Source organism: Dipodomys merriami, unplaced genomic scaffold (genome assembly GCF_024711535.1).
Source record: "Dipodomys merriami isolate MVZ:Mamm:240054 unplaced genomic scaffold, mDipMer1.0.p SCAF_783, whole genome shotgun sequence".
Classification (NCBI taxonomy): domain Eukaryota; kingdom Metazoa; phylum Chordata; class Mammalia; order Rodentia; family Heteromyidae; genus Dipodomys; species Dipodomys merriami.
The window spans coordinates 353,033-373,858 of record NW_027206383.1 but is presented as its reverse complement, the minus strand read 5'-3'; the positions used below and the strand labels follow the sequence as shown (position 1 = coordinate 373,858).

At 55.8% G+C, this 20,826-nt stretch overlaps 2 protein-coding genes across 2 annotated transcripts in view; both read left to right on the top strand.

Annotated features, from left to right (window-relative positions):
- The first annotated feature begins 1,760 nt into the window (after positions 1-1,760).
- LOC138818855 (fructosamine-3-kinase-like) lies at positions 1,761-8,618 on the top strand. The gene is made up of 6 exons (XM_070009996.1): positions 1,761-2,029; positions 3,296-3,447; positions 5,120-5,211; positions 5,836-5,918; positions 7,345-7,467; positions 8,279-8,618. The coding sequence occupies exons 1-6, from the start codon at positions 1,889-1,891 to the stop codon at positions 8,615-8,617; spliced, it is 930 nt and encodes a 309-aa protein (XP_069866097.1). The 5' UTR covers positions 1,761-1,888; the 3' UTR covers position 8,618.
- Positions 8,619-9,582: 964 nt separating this feature from the next.
- The window catches only part of LOC138818856 (tubulin-specific chaperone D-like), a 147,913-nt gene continuing 136,669 nt past the window's right edge, over positions 9,583-20,826 (top strand). The window contains exons 1-3 of the mRNA XM_070009999.1: positions 9,583-9,795; positions 12,963-13,013; positions 20,461-20,558. Of these exons, the coding sequence (XP_069866100.1) occupies positions 9,606-9,795; positions 12,963-13,013; positions 20,461-20,558 (339 nt within the window). The 5' untranslated portion in view covers positions 9,583-9,605. The remainder of the gene's footprint in view (positions 9,796-12,962; positions 13,014-20,460; positions 20,559-20,826) is intronic.

Here is a 20,826-nt window from a genome sequence, read left to right as displayed (position 1 = left end):
TGGAGAGACAGCTGCGATGGGGGGCCTGGGGGCGCTGGGGACGGCCTCCTCCCACGGGGGGCGCTGGGGACGCTGGGGACGGCCTCCTCCCACGGGGGGGGGGGGACGCTGGGGACGGCCTCCTCCCACGGGGGCGCTGGGGGTCCTGGGGACGGCCTCCTCCCACGGGGGGGGGGGCGCTGGGGACGGCCTCCTCCCACGGGGGCGCTGGGGACGCTGGGGACGGCCTCCTCCCACGGGGGGGGGGGCGCTGGGGACGGCCTCCTCCCACGGGGGCGCTGGGGGCGCTGGGGACGGCCTCCTCCCACGGGGGCGCTGGGGACGCTGGGGACGGCCTCCTCCCACGGGGGGGGGGGGCGCTGGGGACGGCCTCCTCCCACGGGGGGTGCTGGGGACGGCCTCCTCCCACGGGGGTGCTGGGGACGGCCTCCTCCCACGGGGGGGGGCGCTGGGGGTGCTGGGGACGGCCTCCTCCCACGGGGGACGCTGGGGACGGCCTCCTCCCACGGGGGGGGGGCGCTGGGGACGGCCTCCTCCCACGGGGGGGGGGCGCTGGGGACGGCCTCCTCCCACGGGGGGGGCGCTGGGGACGGCCTCCTCCCACGGGGGGGGCGCTGGGGACGGCCTCCTCCCACGGGGGCGCTGGGGGTGCTGGGGACGGCCTCCTCCCACGGGGGGCGCTGGGGACGGCCTCCTCCCACGGGGGGGGGCGCTGGGGACGGCCTCCTCCCACGGGGGGCGCTGGGGACGGCCTCCTCCCACGGGGGGGGGGGGCGCTGGGGACGCTGGGGACGGCCTCCTCCCACGGGGGGGGACGCTGGGGACGGCCTCCTCCCATGGGGGGGGGCGCTGGGGACGGCCTCCTCCCACGGGGGCGCTGGGGACGGCCTCCTCCCACGGGGGCGCTGGGGACGGCCTCCTCCCGCTGCCCAAGCCGCATTACACCACTTCAGGTAGACAGGCCGGTGTGCACCAGAGCATGCACACACTCTTTTTTTTTTTTTTTTTTTTTTTTTTGTCGGTCATGGGGCTTGAACTCCGGGCCTGGGCGCTGTCCCTCAGCTCTTCAGCTCAAGGCGAGCACTCTACCACTTGAGCTACAGCGCCACTTCCGGTTTTCTGGTGGTTTATTGGAGATAGGAGTCTCACGGTCTCTCCTGCCCGGGCTGGCTTTGAACCGCGATCCTCAGATCTCAGCCTCCTGAGTAGCTAGGATTACAGGCGTGAGCCACCAGCGCCCGGCCATGCACACACTCTTGTGTGCGCGGGTGGGCGGCGTGCGCCGGCGGGTGTGTGCACGGAGATGTGCTCAGAGGCGTGCACGGGCGTGTGCAGGGCGGTGTGCGCGGGTGTGTGCACGGGTGTGTGCTCGGAGGCGTGCACGGGTGTGTGCTCGGAGGAGGCGTGACGGTGTGTGCACGGGTGTGTGCTCGGAGGCGTGCACTGGTGAGCTCGGTGGGTGCAGGGCTGTGCAGGGCGCGCTGTCTGGGCCGCCCGCCCTCGCGTTATCTCAGCCCCCAGATCCCAAGCCCGCGCGGGCGGGGCCGCCCCGCCCCCCGCCCCGCCCCCCTGCACCCACCAAGCTCCACATTGGGGTGCGCCGGCCCGCCCCGCCCCCGTACTGCCCCCCTCCGCACTCCCCGCACTCCCCCCCAACTGATCCCCGCCCCGATCCGCCTCCCCCCCAACTGATCCCCGCCCCGATCCGCCTCCCCCCCCACCGCACTGATCCCCGCCCCATCCACCTCCCCCCCTCCACCTCCCGCGCAGGCTCCGCGAGCCCGGCCGTCCCTGTCCCCCCAGGCTGCGCAGTCCGTCCGCCGGCCGCTCGGTCCCTGCTTCTCGGTCCCCGCCGCCCGGTCCCCGCTTCTCGGTCCCCGCCCGGCCCATGGAGCAGCTGCTGCGCGCCGAGCTGCGCACCGCCCGGCTGCGGGCCTTCGGGAGCCCCGGGCCCGGGGAGATCAGCGAGGGTCAGGCCTACGACACTGACGCGGGGCCCGTGTTCGTCAAGGTCAACCGCAGGCCGCAGGTGCGGGGAGGGGGGGAGGGAGGAGGGGCGGCGCGGGGAGGGAGGGCAGCGGGTGGGGTGGAGCCCTTTCCCCCCTCCCTGGCCGCAGACAGTGCTCTGACTCCGCTCCGAGCTTGGCCTTCTTCCACCTGCGCTTTACACACACGGAGTCTTGCGGGGAGGCTTGGGTTGAGGGTGCACTCAGTGCTCACACACACAGGCTGAGTTCAGTCCCGCGTGTGTGCACACGTGTGTGTGTGTGTGTGAGGGTGGCACTCGCTGGTAGAGGGCCTGCATGTGCACACAGGCCGAGTTCACTCCCCAGTGTGTGTGCACACGTGTGTGTGTGAGGGTGGCGCTCGGTGGTAGAGGGCTCGCTCACACACACAGGCCCGAGTTCACTCCCCAGTGTGTGTGCACACGTGTGTGTGTGAGGGTGGCGCTCGGTGGTAGAGGGCTTGCTCACACACACAGGCTGAGTTCACTCCCCAGTGTGTGTGCACATGTATGTGTGTGAGGGTGGCACTCGCTGGTAGAGGGCTTGTGTGCGCATACAAGCCGAGTTCACTCCCCAGTGTGTGTGCACACGTGTGTGTGTATGAGGGTGGCGCTCGGTGGTAGAGGGCTCGCTCACACACACAGGCCCGAGTTCACTCCCCAGTGTGTGTGCACACGTGTGTGTGAGGGTGGCGCTCGGTGGTAGAGGGCTTGCGTGCGCACACAGGCCCGAGTTCACTCCCCAGTGTGTGTGCATGGGCACGCGTGTGGGGTGCGAAGGTCGTGTTGCAGCTCTAGTACTCTGTTTAAAAAGTGCCTATTTTTCACTGCATGGCAAACAGCAGGGAAGAATTCGTCTGATGTAACACTGGGATGTTTGGGGTGATGTTCTAGAAACAATAGGGCCTGGGGTGAGCTGGATGTGTCTCCTTCAGTGCCTCAGGCCCAGCCGTGGTGGTGCCTGTGGCTGCCTGGAGGCCCTGGAGGACGGCCCAGCCGCAGCCCACCCTGCCTCCCTGCATCCCAGGCCCCAGGAACCCGCCGCCCTCCTCTCTGCAGGCCAGACCCCTCAACCCTCCGGCTTAGCCTCAGGAAGGGGCTTCTTTCCTTTCACCACCTGAGTGATAGTGCCGTTTGCGCTTTCAGTAACGGAAGAGCTCTGGGGTTGTGATTCTTGTAGCTACCTTATGTCAAGGGCCATGAGCGGCGCAGCCCGGCAGGCAGAGGCTTCTGCTGGAGTTGGAGCTTGCAGACTCTGCCGGCAAGGCTCATTGAACTGCTTGGCCACAGGCCCGGAAGATGTTTGAGGGGGAGAGGGCAAGCCTGGAGGCCCTCCACAGCACAGGCCTGGTGCGGGTACCACAGCCCAGGAAGGTGATCGACCTGCCGGGAGGTGGGGCAGCCTTTGTCATGGAGTATTTGAAGATGAAGAGGTTGGGCAGGTGAGTGTGGGAGAGCGGGACCCCCCCATGCATGCATGCACACATGCGCGCGTGCGCACACACACACAGACACATACATGCAGCCAGAAAAAGACAGGGAAACCTGGCTGCAGAGACACAGGTGCAAGAGAGAGACCACAGAGAACAGAGACAGACAGACAGACACACAGAGAAACAGACAGGAGCAGCTTCAGATGCACTGCCTGCATAACTCAGCACAATTACCAGATTTCGTGTGTGTGTGTGTGTGTGTGTGCACACGTGCCAGTCCTTGGGCTTGAACTCAGGGCCTGGGTGCTGTCCCTGAGCGTTTTTGCTCAAGTCTAGTGCTCTACCACTTGAGCCACAGCACCGCTTCTGTTTTTGTTATTGGAGATAAGAGTCCCAAGGGCTTTCCTGCCCAAGCTAGCTTTCAACTATGATCCTCAGATCTCAGCCTCCAGAACTGTTGAGAAGCCAGGTGCAAGCCGCCCTGCCCAGCCTAGCTCTCAAGTTTTTTGCTCAGGGCTGGTGCTCTCACTGGAGCCCAGCCTTCGTTCAGTTCTGGTTAACTGAAGACAAGGGTCTCAGGGCCACCTGAGCCAGGAGCGTGGCTCAGAGTTCCTGCTAAGTGGAGATAAGGGTGTTTATTTTTATTTCTGCTGTATTTTTTTTAAAGGAAAGAGTAGTTTGGCTGTGATAAGGCTATATTAAACAAACAGAGCTTATTCCTTGCTTTGTACTTTTGTGGTTGTTGGGGCCTGAACTCTGGGCCTGGGCGCTGTCCCTCAGCTCTTCAGCTCAAGGCTAGCGCTCTATCACTTGAGCCACAGTGACACTTCTGTGTTTTTCTGCTTATGTGGTGCTGAGGACTCGAACCCAGGGCCCCACGCATGCAAGGCAAGCGCTTTACCACTGAGCCACCTTCCCAGTCCTGGGTTTTTTTTTTTTTTAACTGTACTTCTTTTTTGTCTTTTTTTTTTTTTTTTTTTGGTACTGGGGTCAAACCCCAGGATGCTGCCCTGGCTAAGCAAGCGCTTTGCCACTGAGCTATGTCCCAGCCCTTGCTTTGTACTTCAGAGTGTACAAAATGCCAGCTCAATTAGGGCTGAACCAGGCTGGTCTATTAGCTACGGTCTTAATTTCCTTTTCTAATTATGAGGGTCCTACATATCCATGTGCAAAATATTGGAAATGCAAGCTCAAGGCTTCCAGTCCCTCATAATTCCATAAGCAAGGAGTGTTGACTGCTTGAGTCTTAGCAGGTAGCTGTCATTGCAGTACTTTCCCTTTACTTTATGTTTGTTCCTGCAGAAGTGGCAGCTAAGGCTTCACTTCACTCACTCTTGGAAGCTCTGTGCCTGGCGTTTCTTCTGTGCCCGTTGGATGGCTGCAGTAGTTCTCATGCCCGGCTCCCTTTCCTGACTTCATGCTACTTTTGGGGGGAAGGATGGGTCATACTTAGCACTCACTTTTTACTTTTGTAGTAGAGAGTGGCTTTTAAAACACTTCAGAATGGGAAATGGCTTGGGGTGGGTGACCCCCAGCATAGGAAGACTGTTGTTATTTGTTCAATTTCAATAAAATTATTTGTAGATCCTGCAAAAAAAAAAAATAAAACACTTCAGAATGAAACACACTGGCTGGGACTACCACTTGCTATTTTAATTGGCTATATTTCTTCTTTCTTTAGCCAGGCATCAAAACTTGGGGACCAGATAGCAGATTTACACCTTTTTAACCAGAAGCTCAGGGAGAAGCTGCAGCAGAGGGAGAACACCGTGGGTGCGTGCCGTCTGTTCCTGTCACCCTTTCTATGCCACGCTGACTACCCTAGACCAGTGCCCGTGGCGCCCCGCCTTTTTTTCCCTTGTGCTAGTCCTGGGGCTTGAACTCAGGGTCTGGGCCTAACACTGCTCTAACACTGGAACCACAGCCCCACTTCTAGCTTTCTTTGGTGGCTAATTAGAGATAAGAGGCTTACAACTTTCCTGCCAGGCTGGCATTGGACTGTGATCCTCAGATCACAGCCTCCCTGAGAAGCTGGGATTATGGTCGTGAGCCACAGGTATTGTGGTAATAGGTTGGGTCGAATGTCATCACACTTTATCCTGCATTATGAAAGATAGGATTATTAAACAAGAGTTCTTACGAAGCTGGTAAGTCAGTAGAATTGGTATGTAGCCCCTTCCATGCCCAGCCTTGCGGTTTGTTCAGTGGACTGCAGAGTCCGAGCAAGTCTGTATGCTGGCTACTCACCCGCATGCGTAATGTGCTCTCCAACTAACTACCCACGTTCTAGCATGTACAGCCAGGCTGTCAGGAACCGCTCTGTAGAAAACTGGAAAAGAAAATGGAGACTTCAGAAAAGGACGATCAGCTCCCTGAGGCTAGGACCTCTGTTTACAGGCCACAGAGCTGAGGGTGCTGAGCCCCAATATGTGAGCAAGTTCGGCTTCCACACCGTCACCTTCTGCGGCTTCATCCCTCAGGTGAGTGCCTGGGTGAAGACATCCCCTTCCCGAGGCCCAGGGCTGCTACCTGACCCCTTGTGTGTCCCCAGGCATCAGATCAACCGCCTGACTTGTGAAGGCAGAGGGTAGGCTGTGACATCTGTGTGGAGAGGCTCCCTGGTGGAGCTGGGAGGGGGAGGGGAATGGTGGTATCTGGGGAGTAGTGTTCTAGTACCCCAGTTCCAGTATTTCAGGCAGACAGAACAGTGGTGCAAATGTCATGTGCTGTGTGCATCTGAGAGAATGGAACAGGGGAGGACAGCTCATCTTCCAGGACCTTTCGAAGTATTATTATTCAGTTGTAGGGCTTGAACTCAGGGCCTGGGCGCGGTTCCTGAGCTCTTTATCTCATGGCTAGCACTTTGAGCCACAGAACGATTTCTGGTTTTGTGGAGGTTAACTGGAAATACGAGTCTCACAGACTTTCCTGCCCAGGCTGGCTTTAAACTGAGATTCTCAGATCTCAGCTTCCTGAGTAGCTAGGATGACAGGTGTGAGCCACCAGCATGTCTTGTCTTCTTTTGTTCTTGTCTTCTTTTTCATCTGATCAGTCTGACTAGAAGTTTCTCAGTTTTACTAATCTTATAAAACCAGGTCTTAGCATATTGATTTTCCTTTTTAATTCATTAATATGTTTCACGTGCGTGCTGGTCTTGGGGCTTAAACTCAGGGTCTGGGTACTGTCCTTGAGCTTTTTTGCTCAAGATTAGTGCTCTACCACTGAGCCACAGTACCACTTCTGGCTTTATCTGCTTATGTGGTGCTGAGGAATCGAACCCAGGGCCACATGCATGCAAGGCAAGCACTCTACCATACCACTGAGCCACCTTCCCAGCCCTTTTTTTTTTGCATATGAAATACACATCTGCATGCAACTTACTGTTGGTTTTTGCTTTAGCCATCTGTTAATGCCTGTTGTATTTCATTATGGGTGTGTTTATTGATCTATTGGGGTTTGAGTCTGTCACTTTACTATTTATTTGTTGTCTGTTCTTTGTTTCCTTTGCCCTACCTTCTTCTGGATGAATTTTTAAAAATTTCATATCAGAGCTTGAACTCAAGAACTTTTGCTCATTTCGCTTTGTCGGTCGTGGGGCTTGAACTCTGGGCCTGGGCACTGTTGCTCAGCTCTTAGCTCAAGGCGAGCGCTCTATCTCTTGAGCTACAGCGCCACTTCTGGTTTTCTGGTGGTTTATTGGAGATAAGTCTCATGGACTTTCCTGCCTGGTTGGTTTTGAACTGTGATCCTCAGATCTCAGCCTCCTGAGTAGCTGGGATGACAGCGTGAGCCACCAGCGCACACCTACTTGCTATATTCTTTTAATGACTGCTCTGGTGCTTGGGCAGATTCTAGGTGTAACCGCCCTGTTGCTCTGAGTTGCAGTACTGGCCTCTTGTTTTTCAGGTGAATGACTGGCAGGATGACTGGCCCAGCTTTTTCACGCAGCACCGGCTGCAAGCGCAACTGGACCTCATTGAGAAAGACTATGGTGACAGAGAGGCTCGAGAGCTCTGGTCCAGGCTACAGGTGAGCACAGTCCCCCAAGAGCCGTCAGGGGAGACTGCGCTGAAGTGGAGGTGACCTTGGCTCCTGAGGGCGCGTTTCCCGCTCAGGTCTCCGGGCATTCAGCCTGAGACTTGCTTTCCTCATGTGCCCGGGTCTCTGGCCACCGAGCGGTGGTTCTCACTGCTGTTGGTCCCATGATGGGGAGTCCGTGTCCCCCTTTGCCCCGCCAGTCCCAGTCCCTCTCAGGTACTGTGGGGTGAGTACTTGGGTCTCACGCGGGTCCCGCCACCTAGCTTTCAAAATGACCCTCGGACAGGGCCAGACACACGGGCCGCGTGTGTCAGTCCGGTGAGCGTGTCAGGGAGGCCGAGCTCCACAGCGCGGCAGCCAGCAGAAAGCAACCTGGCCTCGGCCTGCGGGGAGCCGCGGCTCCGGGGCTCGGCCTGCGGGGAACCGCGGCTCCGGGGCTCGGGGAGCTCGGCCTGCGGGGAACCGCGGCTCCGGGGCTCGGGGAGCTCGGCCTGCGGGGAGCCGCGGCTCCGGGGCTCGGGGGCCTCGGCCTGCGGGGAACCGCGGCTCCGGGGCTCGGCCTGCGGGGAACCGCGGCTCCGGGGCTCGGCCTGCGGGGAACCGCGGCTCCGGGGCTCGGGGAGCTCGGCCTGCGGGGAGCCGCGGCTCCGGGGCTCGGCCTGCGGGGAACCGCGGCTCCGGGGCTCGGCCTGCGGGGAACCGCGGCTCCGGGGCTCGGCCTGCGGGGAGCCGCGGCTCCGGGCCGCGTGGCCCCGGCGACTCGAGCGTCGTCCGGCCCGCGCCCACGGCCCGCGCCCGGCAGGTGCGGGTCCCGGACCTGTTCCGCGGGCTGGCGGTGGAGCCCGCGCTGCTGCACGGAGACCTGTGGGCGGGGAACGCGGCGGAGGACGGCGCGGGGCCGCTGCTCTACGACCCCGCGTCCTTCTACGGCCACTCCGAGCTCGACCTGGCCACCGCGTCCGCCTTCGGGGGCTTCCCCGCGTCCTTCTTCGCCGCCTACCACCGCAAGGTGCCCCGGGCCCCGGGCTTCGAGGGGCGGCTGCGGCTCTACCGGCTCTTCAACTACCTCAACCACTGGAACCACTTCGGGCGCGCGTACCGGGCCGCGGCCCTGGGCGCCATGCGGGAGCTGCTGGGGTAGCGGGGCCGCGCGGGGCGCGCGGGGCGCGGGGGGAGGGGGACGCGGCGGGCGGGGCGCGGGCGGGGCGGGGGGCGGGGGGCTGGGGGAGGGGGACGCGGCGGGCGGGGCGGGGGGCGCGCCCCTTCCCCTCCTAATAATAAAGTGAGCCCGCGCGGGCTCGGACCGCAGCCGAGTGTGCGCCGCGCCGACCGCGGGAGGGCGGGGCATCCGGGGGCGGGGCGTCCGGGCCGACCACGGGAGGGCGGGGCGTCCGGGCCGACCGCGGGAGGGCGGGGCGCTCGGGGCGGGGCGTCCGCGGGCGGGGCGCCTACACCCCATTACTACCACTGGCGTTGCCATTTCCGGTGCGGGTCCTACTGGGCGCGAACGCCGGGCGCGGTCCCGGAGCTTTTGTGCTCAAGGCCAGCCTCCCCCCTCCGTTTCCGGCCTTTTGGGCGTTCAGGACTGTCAGCGCTGAAAGGCCCGGCCCAGCTTCCCGCCCCGACTTCCCGAGCTCAGCCCCGGCGGTCAGAGCGGCTCCGCCCGGCTGCCGGCGCGCCGAGACCCGGCGGGCCCCGCCCCCGCCGCTCCGCCCCCGCCCACCCAGCCACGCCCACCCAGCCACGCCCACCCGCGCCTCACCTCGCGGCCCCGCCCTCCGCCTCGCCCCTCACCTCACAGCCACGCCCCCACCCTCCCGTCCCGCCCGCCTGCCTCATCACCCCGCGCGGCCGGCGCCTGCGCGCTCGCGTCGGCCCTGGCTCCGCGGGTTCCGGGTGGGGCCTGCCAGGAGGCGGCTCCGCTTTCCCCGGGCCGCGGGAAGGCGTGCGCATGCGTTCTGAGCGCGCTGCGTCGCTTCGCCGCTCCGCGCGTGCTCTCCGGGCGCTCGGCACGCCCTGCAGCGGGGTCGGAGGTCGCGGGGCGGGGCCGGCAGCGGCTGGCGCGCTTCTCTGCAGCCGCGGCGCGGAGCTCGCCGGCGCCGGCCTCCCCGAGCGGCCCGCGCTCCGCAATGGCCCTCGGCGAGGCGCCGTCCCCGGGCGCCGCGGAGGCGGCGGCGGCGGAGGAGGAGGACGCGCCCGGCCGCGGCGCCTCCCTGGAAGCCTTCGGCGAGAGCGGGGAGGTCCGCGCGCTGCTGGGCCGCCTGCGGGAGCTGCACGGCGAGCTCGTGCTGCGGGAGGTGGCGCAGCAGCAGTTCCGCGGTGCGGGCGGCGGCGGGGCGGGCTGCGGGGCGGCGGGGCCGGGCGGGGCCGGGCGGGGCGGCGGCGGGGCCGGGCGGGGCGGGCTGCGGGCGGGGCAGGCTGCGGGGGACAGGATGCAGGGATGGGCGGGCTGCGGGGCGGGCTGCGGGGCGGGCTGCTGGGACAGGATGCAGGGCGGCGGGACTGTGGAAGGCCGGGTTACCTCCTGTGCCCAGGGTCTTGGGACCGCCGCGTGTGTGTGTGAGCGCCCTGCGTGTGTGAGCGCCCTGCGTGTGTGAGCGCCCTGTGTGTGTGAGCGCCCTGTGTGTGAGCGCCCTGCGTGTGTGAGCACCCTGTGTGTGTGAGCACCCTGCGTGTGTGAGGACCCTGCGTGTGTGAACAACCTGCGTGTGTGAGGACCCTGCGTGTGTGAACAACCTGCGTGTGTGAGCGCCCTGCGTGTGTGAGCGCCCTGCGTGTGTGAGCACCCTGCGTGTGTGAGCGCCCTGCGTGTGTGAGCGCCCTGTGTGTGTGAGCGCCCTGTGTGTGAGCGCCCTGCGTGTGTGAGCACCCTGTGTGTGTGAGCACCCTGCGTGTGTGAGGACCCTGCGTGTGTGAACAACCTGCGTGTGTGAGGACCCTGCGTGTGTGAACAACCTGCGTGTGTGAGCGCCCTGCGTGTGTGAGCGCCCTGCGTGTGTGAGCACCCTGCGTGTGTGAGCGCCCTGCGTGTGAGCGCCCTGCGTGTGAGCGCCCTGCGTGTGAGCGCCCTGCGTGTGTGAGGACCCTGCGTGTGTGAGGACCCTGCGTGTGAGTGCCCTGCGTGTGAGCGCCCTGCGTGTGTGAACACCCTGTGTGTGTGAGGACCCTGCGTGTGAGCACCCTGCGTGTGTGAGGACCCTGCGTGTGTGAGCACCCTGCATGTGAGCGCCCTGCGTGTGAGTGCCCTGCGTGTGTGAGCACCCTGCGTGTGAGGACCCTGCGTGTGTGAGGACCCTGCGTGTGAGCGCCCTGCGTGTGAGCGCCCTGCGTGTGAGCGCCCTGCGTGTGTGAGCACCCTGCGTGTGTGAGGACCCTGCGTGTGTGAGGACCCTGCGTGTGAGCGCCCTGCGTGTGAGTGCCCTGCGTGTGAGCGCCCTGCGTGTGTGAGCACCCTGCGTGTGTGAGGACCCTGCGTGTGTGAGCACCCTGCATGTGTGAGCACCCTGCGTGTGTGTACTACTGTGCATAGCACTGTGTGTGTGTGGAGTACTGTGATGACCAACCTCCATCCTACATGTGTTTGGACCTCTGTGTGTACATAGTGTACATGTATGAGTGGACTGCCATGAGTGTATTTGGGTCGCTGTGTGCACATTGCTGTGTGTGGGTTGCCTCGAGTGTGCATTGCCTTGTGTATACCACTGAGAATGTGTGAGGACCACCCTTCGTATGTGTGGACCACTGTGTTTTTGTATGTACTGCTGTATGTGTGTGCACCAGTATGTGTGTACTGCCATGAATGTGTGCATCATGTATGTACCACTGTACCACTGTGTGTAGACCCCTGTGAGTATGTGCATTGTCCTGTGTGTGTGCGTGTGTGTGCGGACTGCCTTGTGTGTGTGGACTCTGTGCACACATTGCCATGTGTGTGGACTGCTGTGTGTAGACTGGTGTGTGTGCACTTCGTGTGTGTACTGCTGTGTGTATGGATGGCTGTGTGTGGACTGTTGTGTGTCCGCCTACGTGTGTGTGCAGTGCTCTGTGTATGGCTGCATGTGGGCTGCCGTGTGTGTGTATGGACTGCTGTGTGTGGACATGAGGAAAACACAGGCATAGAGAACACACACCACTTCCACAGCCACAGAAGCAGCCTGCAGAGGGGGAAGGGAGCAGTTGGTGTTGGGCCCAGGAGTAGGGCCCTTGGGGACTCTATCCGGACTCTGGGAAGTCAGTGAGGAGCAGGGCTGTAGGCAGGACCAGAGAGTGGGCCGTCCCAGCGTGTCCTCTACATTTAGACCTTTGCAGTCATTTATGATGGATGATTCCCAAAGGTTTTTGATAATTAATTATGGCCATTTTTGTGAAACTGTATAGCTTAAGAAATCTCTGTAATTTTGCTTGGTTGGAACGACTGATTTTGGAAGGTTCAGAGTGGCGGGCTTCGGGGAAAGCATGTAGGCTTTGGTGTTGCAGGCCTTGGTTTTGAACCCATTTCACAGGGCTATTTACTTGATGACTGAGTCTTGGTTTCTTCAGTTGTAAATTTGGGTTTGTGGCAACAATATCTCATTCCAGAATTGTTCTGAGGTACAGTGAATATCCAGGGAACAGTGAAAGTCTGTTTTCCTGTTCCTGGGAGGCAGTCAGTGTTGGTTAGACATTAGAGGTATGGCAGGTGAGTACTGCACAGGCAAAGAGGGAGTTGGATAGAAGCTGCCGGTAGGGGTAGAGAGCAGGTAGCAGGAGAGTGCCTGTGGCTCAACCCTGTAATCTTAGCTACTCAGGAGGCTGTGAGGATCAAGGTTCAAAGCCGGCTGAGGCAGACTAAACTACCAGACTTTTATTATTTCTAATTAGTCAGCAAAATGCTGGACTGGGTGAGCTTGAAGCCCTGAGCTCAAGCTCCAGAATGAGAAACAGAACGTGGTGATGGTGATGTGTGTTGCGGATTTGAGTTGCAGGGGTGAGGGTCATCAAACAAGGAGAGGAACCTGTGGAGTTAGTAAAAGGAAGAGTGAGAAGGGAGGAACCTGTGGAGTTAGTAAAAGGAAGAGTGAGAAGGGAGGAACCTGTGGAGTTAGTAAAAGGAAGAGTGAGAAGGGAGGAACCTGTGGAGTTAGTAAAAGGAAGAGTGAGAAGGGAGGAACCTGTGGAGTTAGTAAAAGGAAGAGTGAGAAGGGAGGAACCTGTGGAGTTAGTAAAAGGAAGAGTGAGAAGGGAGGGTTCCGAGCTCCCAGGAGAGTGTACAGAGTAAGTGAGGAGCAAGAGATCTAGCCGCGTGTCCCCTGAAGGCTTGGAGCAGGGTGAGTCCGCTTCCCCAGCGGCCTTGGGGTACCTGCCAGCGGGCATGCTCCTGGCAGCCCGAGGGCTGGGAAGACAGGGAGCTGCCCTCGGAAGATGCTGGGGGACAACTGTAGGGTTTCTAAGGCTCACATGGATTCCTGGCTGACTGATAGTTCATTTTCATGTTATTTTCCTTTTAGTGATTATGGATAAGTACCAAGAGCAGCCTCACCTGTTGGACCCACACCTTGGTAAGCACTGAAGCTGGTAACTTTGATGGTTCCCTTACAGATGGCAAAGACCTTGTGCATGATCCTGGTTCTCATTGTCCATTGCTAGCCAAGTGTCAAGATGAAGTGTCCTCAGTGCTGTGCCTTAATTGCTGGCGAGTTCATTCTGTGGTTCTGTGACAGTGGCTGGGGTTCAGATATACTCAAGGCTGTTAGCAGATATATCTAATAGGCATTTCCTTTGCTGCCATTTAAGGAACTTTTTTTTTTTTTTTTTTTTTTTTTGGTCAATGGTGGGGTCTAAACTCTGTGCCTGGGCGCTGTCCCTCAGCTCTTCCTCAAGGCTAGCGCTCTACCACTTAAGCCAGTGCCACTTTTGGCTTTTTTTTTTTTCTATTTATGTGGTGCTGAGGAATCAAGTTCCTCATACATGCAAGGCAAGCGCTCTACCAGCCTCTCCCCCCACCCCCTTTTCCTTTTTCTTTTTTTCAGTTGTGGGACTTGAATTCTGGGCCTGGGCGCTGTCCCCTCAGCTCTTCAGCTCAAGGCTAGATCACAGCACCACTTCTAACTTTTTCTGCTTATGTGGTGCTGAGGAATTGAACTCGGCCTCATGCATGCGAGGCAAGCGCTCTACCACTGAGCCACCTTTTCAGCCCCCTTAGATCTGTTATGGCCAGGTACAGGTTGTCTTTCTGGTGATTGTCACACGGGCTCGTTCTGCCCTCCCAGCACCTGAGGAAGTTCTATCTTCTTTCTTTCATAGATGGAGATATTGGGACTTGACTTCACTGCTTCCTTTATTTCATGTGATTACATTGTTTTCTTTCTCATTTCATTGTTGAGACAGGGTCTTTCTGTCAAGGTCAGCCCAGGCTGACCTTGAGCCTGCTGTCCTCCTTCCTCAGCCTCTCAAGCACTACACAGCATCTACACAGCAGAGCCAGGCGCTGGTGGCTCATGCCTGAAATCCTAGCTATTCTGGGGGCTAAGATCTGAGGATTTCAGGTCTCTGGGCAGGAAGGTCCATGAGACTTTTTTTTTGTTGTTGTCGTTGGTCCTGGGTCTTGAACTCTGGGCTTGGGTGCTATCCCTCAACTCTTCAGCTCAAGGCAAGTGCTGTGCTTGAGCGACAGCACTACTTCCTGTTTTCTAGTGGTTTTTTTGGAGATTAGAGTCTCAGGGACTTTCCTTCCCCCAGGCTGGCTTGGCTTTGAACAGTGGTCCTCAGATCTCAGCCTCCTGAGTAGTTAGGATTATAGGTGTGAGCCACTGGTGCCCCTGCTCATCAGACTCTTATCTCTCATTAACTACCAAAAGGCTAGAAATGGAGCTCAAGTGGTAGAGCACTTGCCTTGAGCAAAAGAGCTCATGGACAGGGGCTGGGAAGGTGGCTCAGTGGTAGAGTGTTTGTCTTGCATGCATGAGGCCCTGGGTTCGATTCCTCAGCACCACATAAGAAGAAAAAGCTGGAAGTGGGGCTGAGGCTCAAGTGGTAGAGCGCTAGTCTACAGCTGAAGAGCTGAAAGACAGCGCCCAGGCCCAGAGTTCAGGCCCCTCAACTGACCAAAAAAAAAAAAAGAGCTCATGGACAGCCCTGAGTTCAAACCCCAGTACTGGCACCAAAATAAGAAAAAGATACAAGCAGGATATCTGTGGCTTACACCTGTATTCTTAGCTACTCTCGGCTGATATCTGAGCATTGCAATATCCAATTAACTACCCAAAAGCCCGGAAGTGGAGCTGGGTTCAAGTGGTAGAATGCTAGCCTCGAATCAAAAAGCTCAGAGGAGGAATCAAAAAACTCAGAGGAGGAATCAAAAAGCTCAGAGGAGCCGGCACCGGTGGCTCAGGCCTGTAATCTAGCTACTCAGGAGGCTGAGATCTGAAAATCTCGGTTCAAAGCCCAGGTAGGAAAAGTCCATGAGACTCTTACCTCCAATGAATCACTAGAAAACCGGAAGTGGCTCTGTGGCTCAAGCAGTAGAGCACTTACCTTGAGCTGAAGAGCGCAAGGACAGCGCCCACAAACAAAAGAAAACAACAACCCGAGTGCCAGTAGCTCACGCCTGTAATCCTAGCTACTGAGGAGGCTGAGATCTGAGGATCACTGTTCAAAGCCAGCCTGGGTAGAAAAGTCCATGAGACTCTTATCTCCCAATAAACCACTAGAAAACTGGAAGTGGTGCTGTGGCTCAAGTGCTAGAATGCTGGCCTTGAGCTGAAGAGTGCAGGGACAGCGCCCAAGCCCAGAGTTCAAGCCCCATGACCGACAAAAAAAAAAAAAACAGAACAGAACAGTGGGTGCTGGTGGCTCACGCCTGTCATCCTAGCTACTCAGGAGGCTGAGATCTGAGGATCGTGGTTCAAAGCCAGCCCGGGCAGGAAAGTCCTTGAAACTCTTTATCTCCAATAAACCACCAGAAAACTGGAAGTGGTGTTGTGGCTCAAGTGGTAGAGTGCTTGCCTTGAGCTGAAGAGCTGAGGGACAGCACCCAGGCCCAGAGTTCAAGTCCCCTGACCACCACCAACAAAACAAAAACAAAAAAACCCACAGGCTTCTTTTTTTAAAATTATTATTTTTTCTTTTCCTTAAAAAAAAATTTTTTTTTGTTTTTGTTTTTTTGTCAGTCGTGGGCCCTGAACTCTTGGCCTGGCGAGAACTCTACCACTTGAGCCACAGCGCCACTTCTGGCTTTTTCTGCTTATGTGGTACTAAGGAATTGAACCCAGGGCCTCATGCATGCAAGGCAAGCACTCTACCACTGAGCCACCTTCCCAGCCCCTGTTTTTTATTTTCTTAACATAGGCCTTTGACATTGGGCTTGGGATGGGGAGGTAGGGTCACTCCTTAGCTCCAGTACTCATGCATTGAGCTACTCTGCTTGGGATGGGTCGCTTCCTTTGTGCTTGGTGGTCTCACCTGTGGAATGAGGGATAGCACAACGTGCCTCACAGGCTTTCAGACCTCTGCGTCTACCTGGGAGAAGGTATGCAGCACCTGTGCCGTCACCTTTACAGTGGGGTGCAGCATGCATGCCTTGCAAGGTGTATATGTATACCTGTGTGTTTCCACCTGTAAGATGAGGGGTCACATGCATTCTTCGTGGGCTCACCGTTCCAATGTGGGGCAGCACACTTGCCTTACAGCGTGTTACATACCTGTGTGTCCTGACCTGTAAAGTGAGGGGCAGCAAGCATAGTTCTTTGGCATCTTTGGTATCTTCCCACTTGTAAGATAGTCAGCCTGCGTGTCTTTCAGAGTATGGGGCTCTGAACGTCCATCCTCAGGTTTCAGCCTTTTAAGTAGCTAGGATTACAGGCATGGGCCACTAATGCCCAGCTTTTTAGGTTTTCTTCTTTTTAGATAGATTCTCTCAGCCTTTTGCCCTGGCTGGTCTTGGACTATGATCTTCCTGCTTCTACCTTCCAAGTATCTGGGACCACAGTCATGTGCCACTATGCCTGTCTTGTATGTTTTCCTCAAAGCTGGCACTTAGGGTGTGTGTGTGTGCACACGTGTGTGCATGTGTGCATGTTTGTGCGCACATGTGCGCTGGTGGTACTGGGGCTTGAATTTAGGGCTTTAGCTTGAATGAGCTTTTTTGCTCAAGGCTGATGTCTGAGCCACAGCTCCACTTCTTTTTTTTGCATTTAATTGGAGATAAGAGTCTCAACGGACTTTCCTGCCCGGGCTGGCTTTGAACCGCGATTCTCAGATCTCAGCCTCCTGAGTAGCTAGGATGACAGGCGTGAGCCACCAGTGCCTGGTCCTAGCTTGTTTTGTCTTGCTTGTATTTTGCTTGGTCTGACCTTGAACCTTTGATCCTCTTTCCTCTGCTTTCTAAGTAGCTGGCATTGTAAGTGTGCGTCACCAGGCATGGCTGCTGAGTGTCTCTGTCTGTGGTGACAGGATGTGCAGGTGAGCCTTCTGAACTCACTTGAGGCAGAACAAGCTCATTTTCCAACTTGGTGGATACTCTTCTCCATCCACATTGCTGACTCTTGTGACTCTAGCACTGAGACTGCATGAGGATGCTACTTTCTCTAGGCCTGTCTTTTCATGTTGGATTTCAGTTGGGCAACTTTGGGCTGAAGACTTCATCCTTCAGCACAGGGGCCTTTGCTTCTGCTGCGATTTTGATCATTGCTCTACTTCTGTCTTCTCTTACTGGTGAGTTAGATGTTAGATGTCTGGGGTGACCCCAAGGGTCCTTAGCTTTTTCTTTTTCCTGTTTGTAATGCCTTGTTTTTCACATACAAAATTTTTTGAGTTTACTTAAGTAACTGTGTTTACTTTCTCAGAACTCTGATCCTTGCCTTGGTATTTTTTTATTTTATTTATTTATTTATTAAAAAAATTTTTTTTTGGGTCCAGTTGTGGGGCCTGAACTCTGGGCCTGGGTGCTGTCCCTCAGCCCTTCAGCTCAAGGCGAGGGCTCTATCACTTGAGCCACAGCACCACTTCCAGCTTTTTTTTTTTTCCTGCTTATGTGTTGCTGAGGAATCGAACCCAGGGCCTCAGGCATGCAAGGCAAGCGCTCTACCACTGAGCCACCCTCCCAGTCCTGCCTTGGTATTCTTTAGAGTCTATTATTTGATTGCCTGAAGGTATACTCTTGACTGCTGGTGCGGAATGCTGCATGATTCCTTGGCCTTCTCTAGACCCTACTGTGTGGCTGCATGCTCTGAGGGGTTCGGTTCCCTTGCAGACTCTTTATGCTTCGCCACACAGAAGATGGGGTCTTGGGAAGGGCTGGTTGTAGGGAGTGACTGACTGACCGATGTCTGTCTGGGTGGAGGGTGCAAGGCAGCAGGTGCCCCAGGCCTCGTCTAGTGGATCTTGGGTTCCTGGTAGTCCTCATGGGACAGACATAGTCACTGTTCAAGAGGCGAAGGGGCTGTTTCACTGCCTTTATTGCCGGGACCTCTCTGTAATGGAGCACAGAATGGGATGCTCACTGTGTGCTACCCACAGTGCTGAGCAATTTTTACAGCTCATCATCTTCTGGGAAATGGATTCTTTAGAAGATGGGAATGATGGTCACAGCTGCTGGTCCCACATTGCCTTGCTTTTGCCTTTCAGTGTAAGGAACAGCATGTGCTACCTGTGATGTTTCAACAATATTTGGATTGTCAAAACTGGCTGTGTTACCTTTTGTATTTCCCTTTGGTAGTATGCTTAGACTTTAATTTTTTCTGCATTGGATATTGTGGCTCCTGCTGTTTGAAATATATTTTAAATTTGTGTTCAATTCTAAAATATATTAACCGCGTTTTGAGACTTCTGTTTCATTAGTATCTTTAGATGTTCCTTTTTGTAGTCATTTTTGTTTTACTGCTTTATGATATATATACATATATATAATTGTAATTACTTATTTTTGTCAGTTGTGGGGCTTGAACTGAGCTGCTTCTGCTTAAGGCTCTACCACTTGAGCCACAGCTCCACTTCTAGCATTTGGTTGTTAATTAGAGAAGAGTCTCACGGACGTCCCTGCCCAGGCTGACTTTGAGTCGCAATCCTCAGATCTCAGCCTCCTGAGAAGCTAGGATGACAGGCGTGAGCGCCGGCGCCCAGCAACCTTTTACTTTTTTGACTACTCCTGGCAGTCCTGGGGGTTGAACTCTGTGACCTATAGCTGTTGTTGCTTGAGTAAGGGGGTTGATAGTGCTGTTTACGACAGTCTTACTGATCTGTTTTTGTTCCCACCTCTGGAATCACACTCTTTCAGTACTCTGAGGTGCTATTTTGAAACTCTGTAATTGTATGGTTTTTGTTTGTTTGTTTTTTTGTTTTTTTTTGGGTCCGGTCATGGGACCTGAACTCTGGGCCTGGGCGCTGTCCCTCAGCTCTTCAGCTCAAGGCTAGTGCTCTACCACTTGAGCCACAGCGCCACTTCTGGCTTTTTTCTTTTTGCTTATGTGGTGCTGAGGAATTGAACCCAGGGCCTCATGCATGCAAGGCAATCGCTCTACCACTGAGCTACCTTCTCAGCCCTGTAATTGTATGTTTTTACAGGATTGTTGAGAGTTCATAATGAATCAGTCTTTTTGTTATTAGATGTTTTCTAATCTCTGTAGTGGTACTTGTTCTGAAATCAACTGTCAGAAAATTGGTAGGTTTTCTTTTTTCTTTCTTTTTTTTTGTCAGTCACGGGGCTTGAACTCTGGGCCTGAACACTGTCCCTCAGCTCTTCAGCTCAAGGTTAGCACTCTACCACTTGAGCCACAGCGCCACTTCCGGTTTTCTGTTGGTTAATTGGAGATAAGAGTTTCATGGAGTTTCCTGCCCAGGCTGGCTTTGAACCATGATCCTCAGATCTCAGCCTCCTGAGTGGCTAGGATGACAGGCGTGAGCCACTGGCACCCAGCGGCAGGTTTTCTTACGATGGTGATTGCTTGGTGTATCAAAACAACATTTTTTGTGGGGGTACCCTCTTTTGGGGTTGCAGTACTTTTAGATAGTACTTGTTTAGTAATTTTGAGTGTCTTTTGTGCATTATACTGGCCATATCACCAGGTTATATGACAATTTTTAGAGGATGCTGAAGTTTGACAGGCAGGTGAGTAACGGGCTGATTGGGTCTAAACTTTCTAGGCTTTGTTTTTTTTTTTGGTCCGGTTGTGGGGCCTGAACTCTGGGCCTGGGCGCTGTCCCTCAGCTCTTCAGCTCAAGGCTAGCGCTCTACCACTTGAGCCACAGCGCCACTTCGGTTTTCTGGTGGTTAATAGGAGATAAGAGTCTTATGGACCTTCCTTGCCTGGGCTGGATTTGAACCGTGATGCTCAGCTCTCAGCCTCCTAAGTAACTAGGATTATAGGCGTGAGCACTAGTTTTGAACCCCTTTCTGCTCCTCTTAGTTTGTGGTGGCTGAGTTCAGCCAGCAGAACTCAGAACTGCCAGAGCGGACCCCCTTCTGGGTGCTGTGCTCTAAACCTGGCTTTGTGGATAGTAGATAGTAGAATGACCCTTCCTCCCATACTGGGCTCATGCTGTGTGACTGCTCTCCCTGCACTGAACTCTGAACATGGCACCTCTTTCAACAGGGGATCGCTGACTGTGGCCTCCCTTTGGACAGACACTCATGACCCTACATGACCCCTTTCTTTGTGCTCGGTTCTAAACCAGGGTAGGAGACATTTCTGAGCCCTCTGTGACTCCTCTCTCCATTCTTTGTTTTTTTTCCTTTTAACACACACATTCAAGCCAGATGTGTTGTATAAAATACATCAATTTTTATTTTTTCCATTTTCGAAATGGGAATGAATGTTGTATGAGGTGCAGACCCTTTAGAAATACCAAAGGGAGCATCTTTTGACCTTTTGTGCTATTGGTACTTGGTTATACAGGCTTACTAAGTTGGCCCATTCATATGCTCTCAATAAAACCTTCTTTATTTTGGTATTTTGTTTCACTATATTGATGCTTAACTTTATAGCCAATGTTTGATCTCTTTTTCTGTAGAGTGGATGATGAACTTGCTGTTGGACATAGTACAAGATAAGACTTCTCCAACTTCCCTCAAACACCTGGCGTTTAAGTTTCTTTACATCATCACCAAGGTAACATTTGTGTAGCAGTTATACAGTGACAGACACTTTCTTTACGTCTTGGCCCAGAAGTTACCCTCTAAAATGTTAATTCTTAGGAAGTATGGTTCTCAGACATAGGTTTTATTCTCTCTTTTGAACATTTATTGAGGAGTTAGTGCTGGAGTTGGGGGATGGGGAGGGGAGACTCCTTCAGATAGAACCTAAAGGTTTTCTCAAGGAAAAAGGAGAAAAGCTTGGTGCTTCTCCCACTTTAGCATGCAGATGAGTTTCTAGAAAT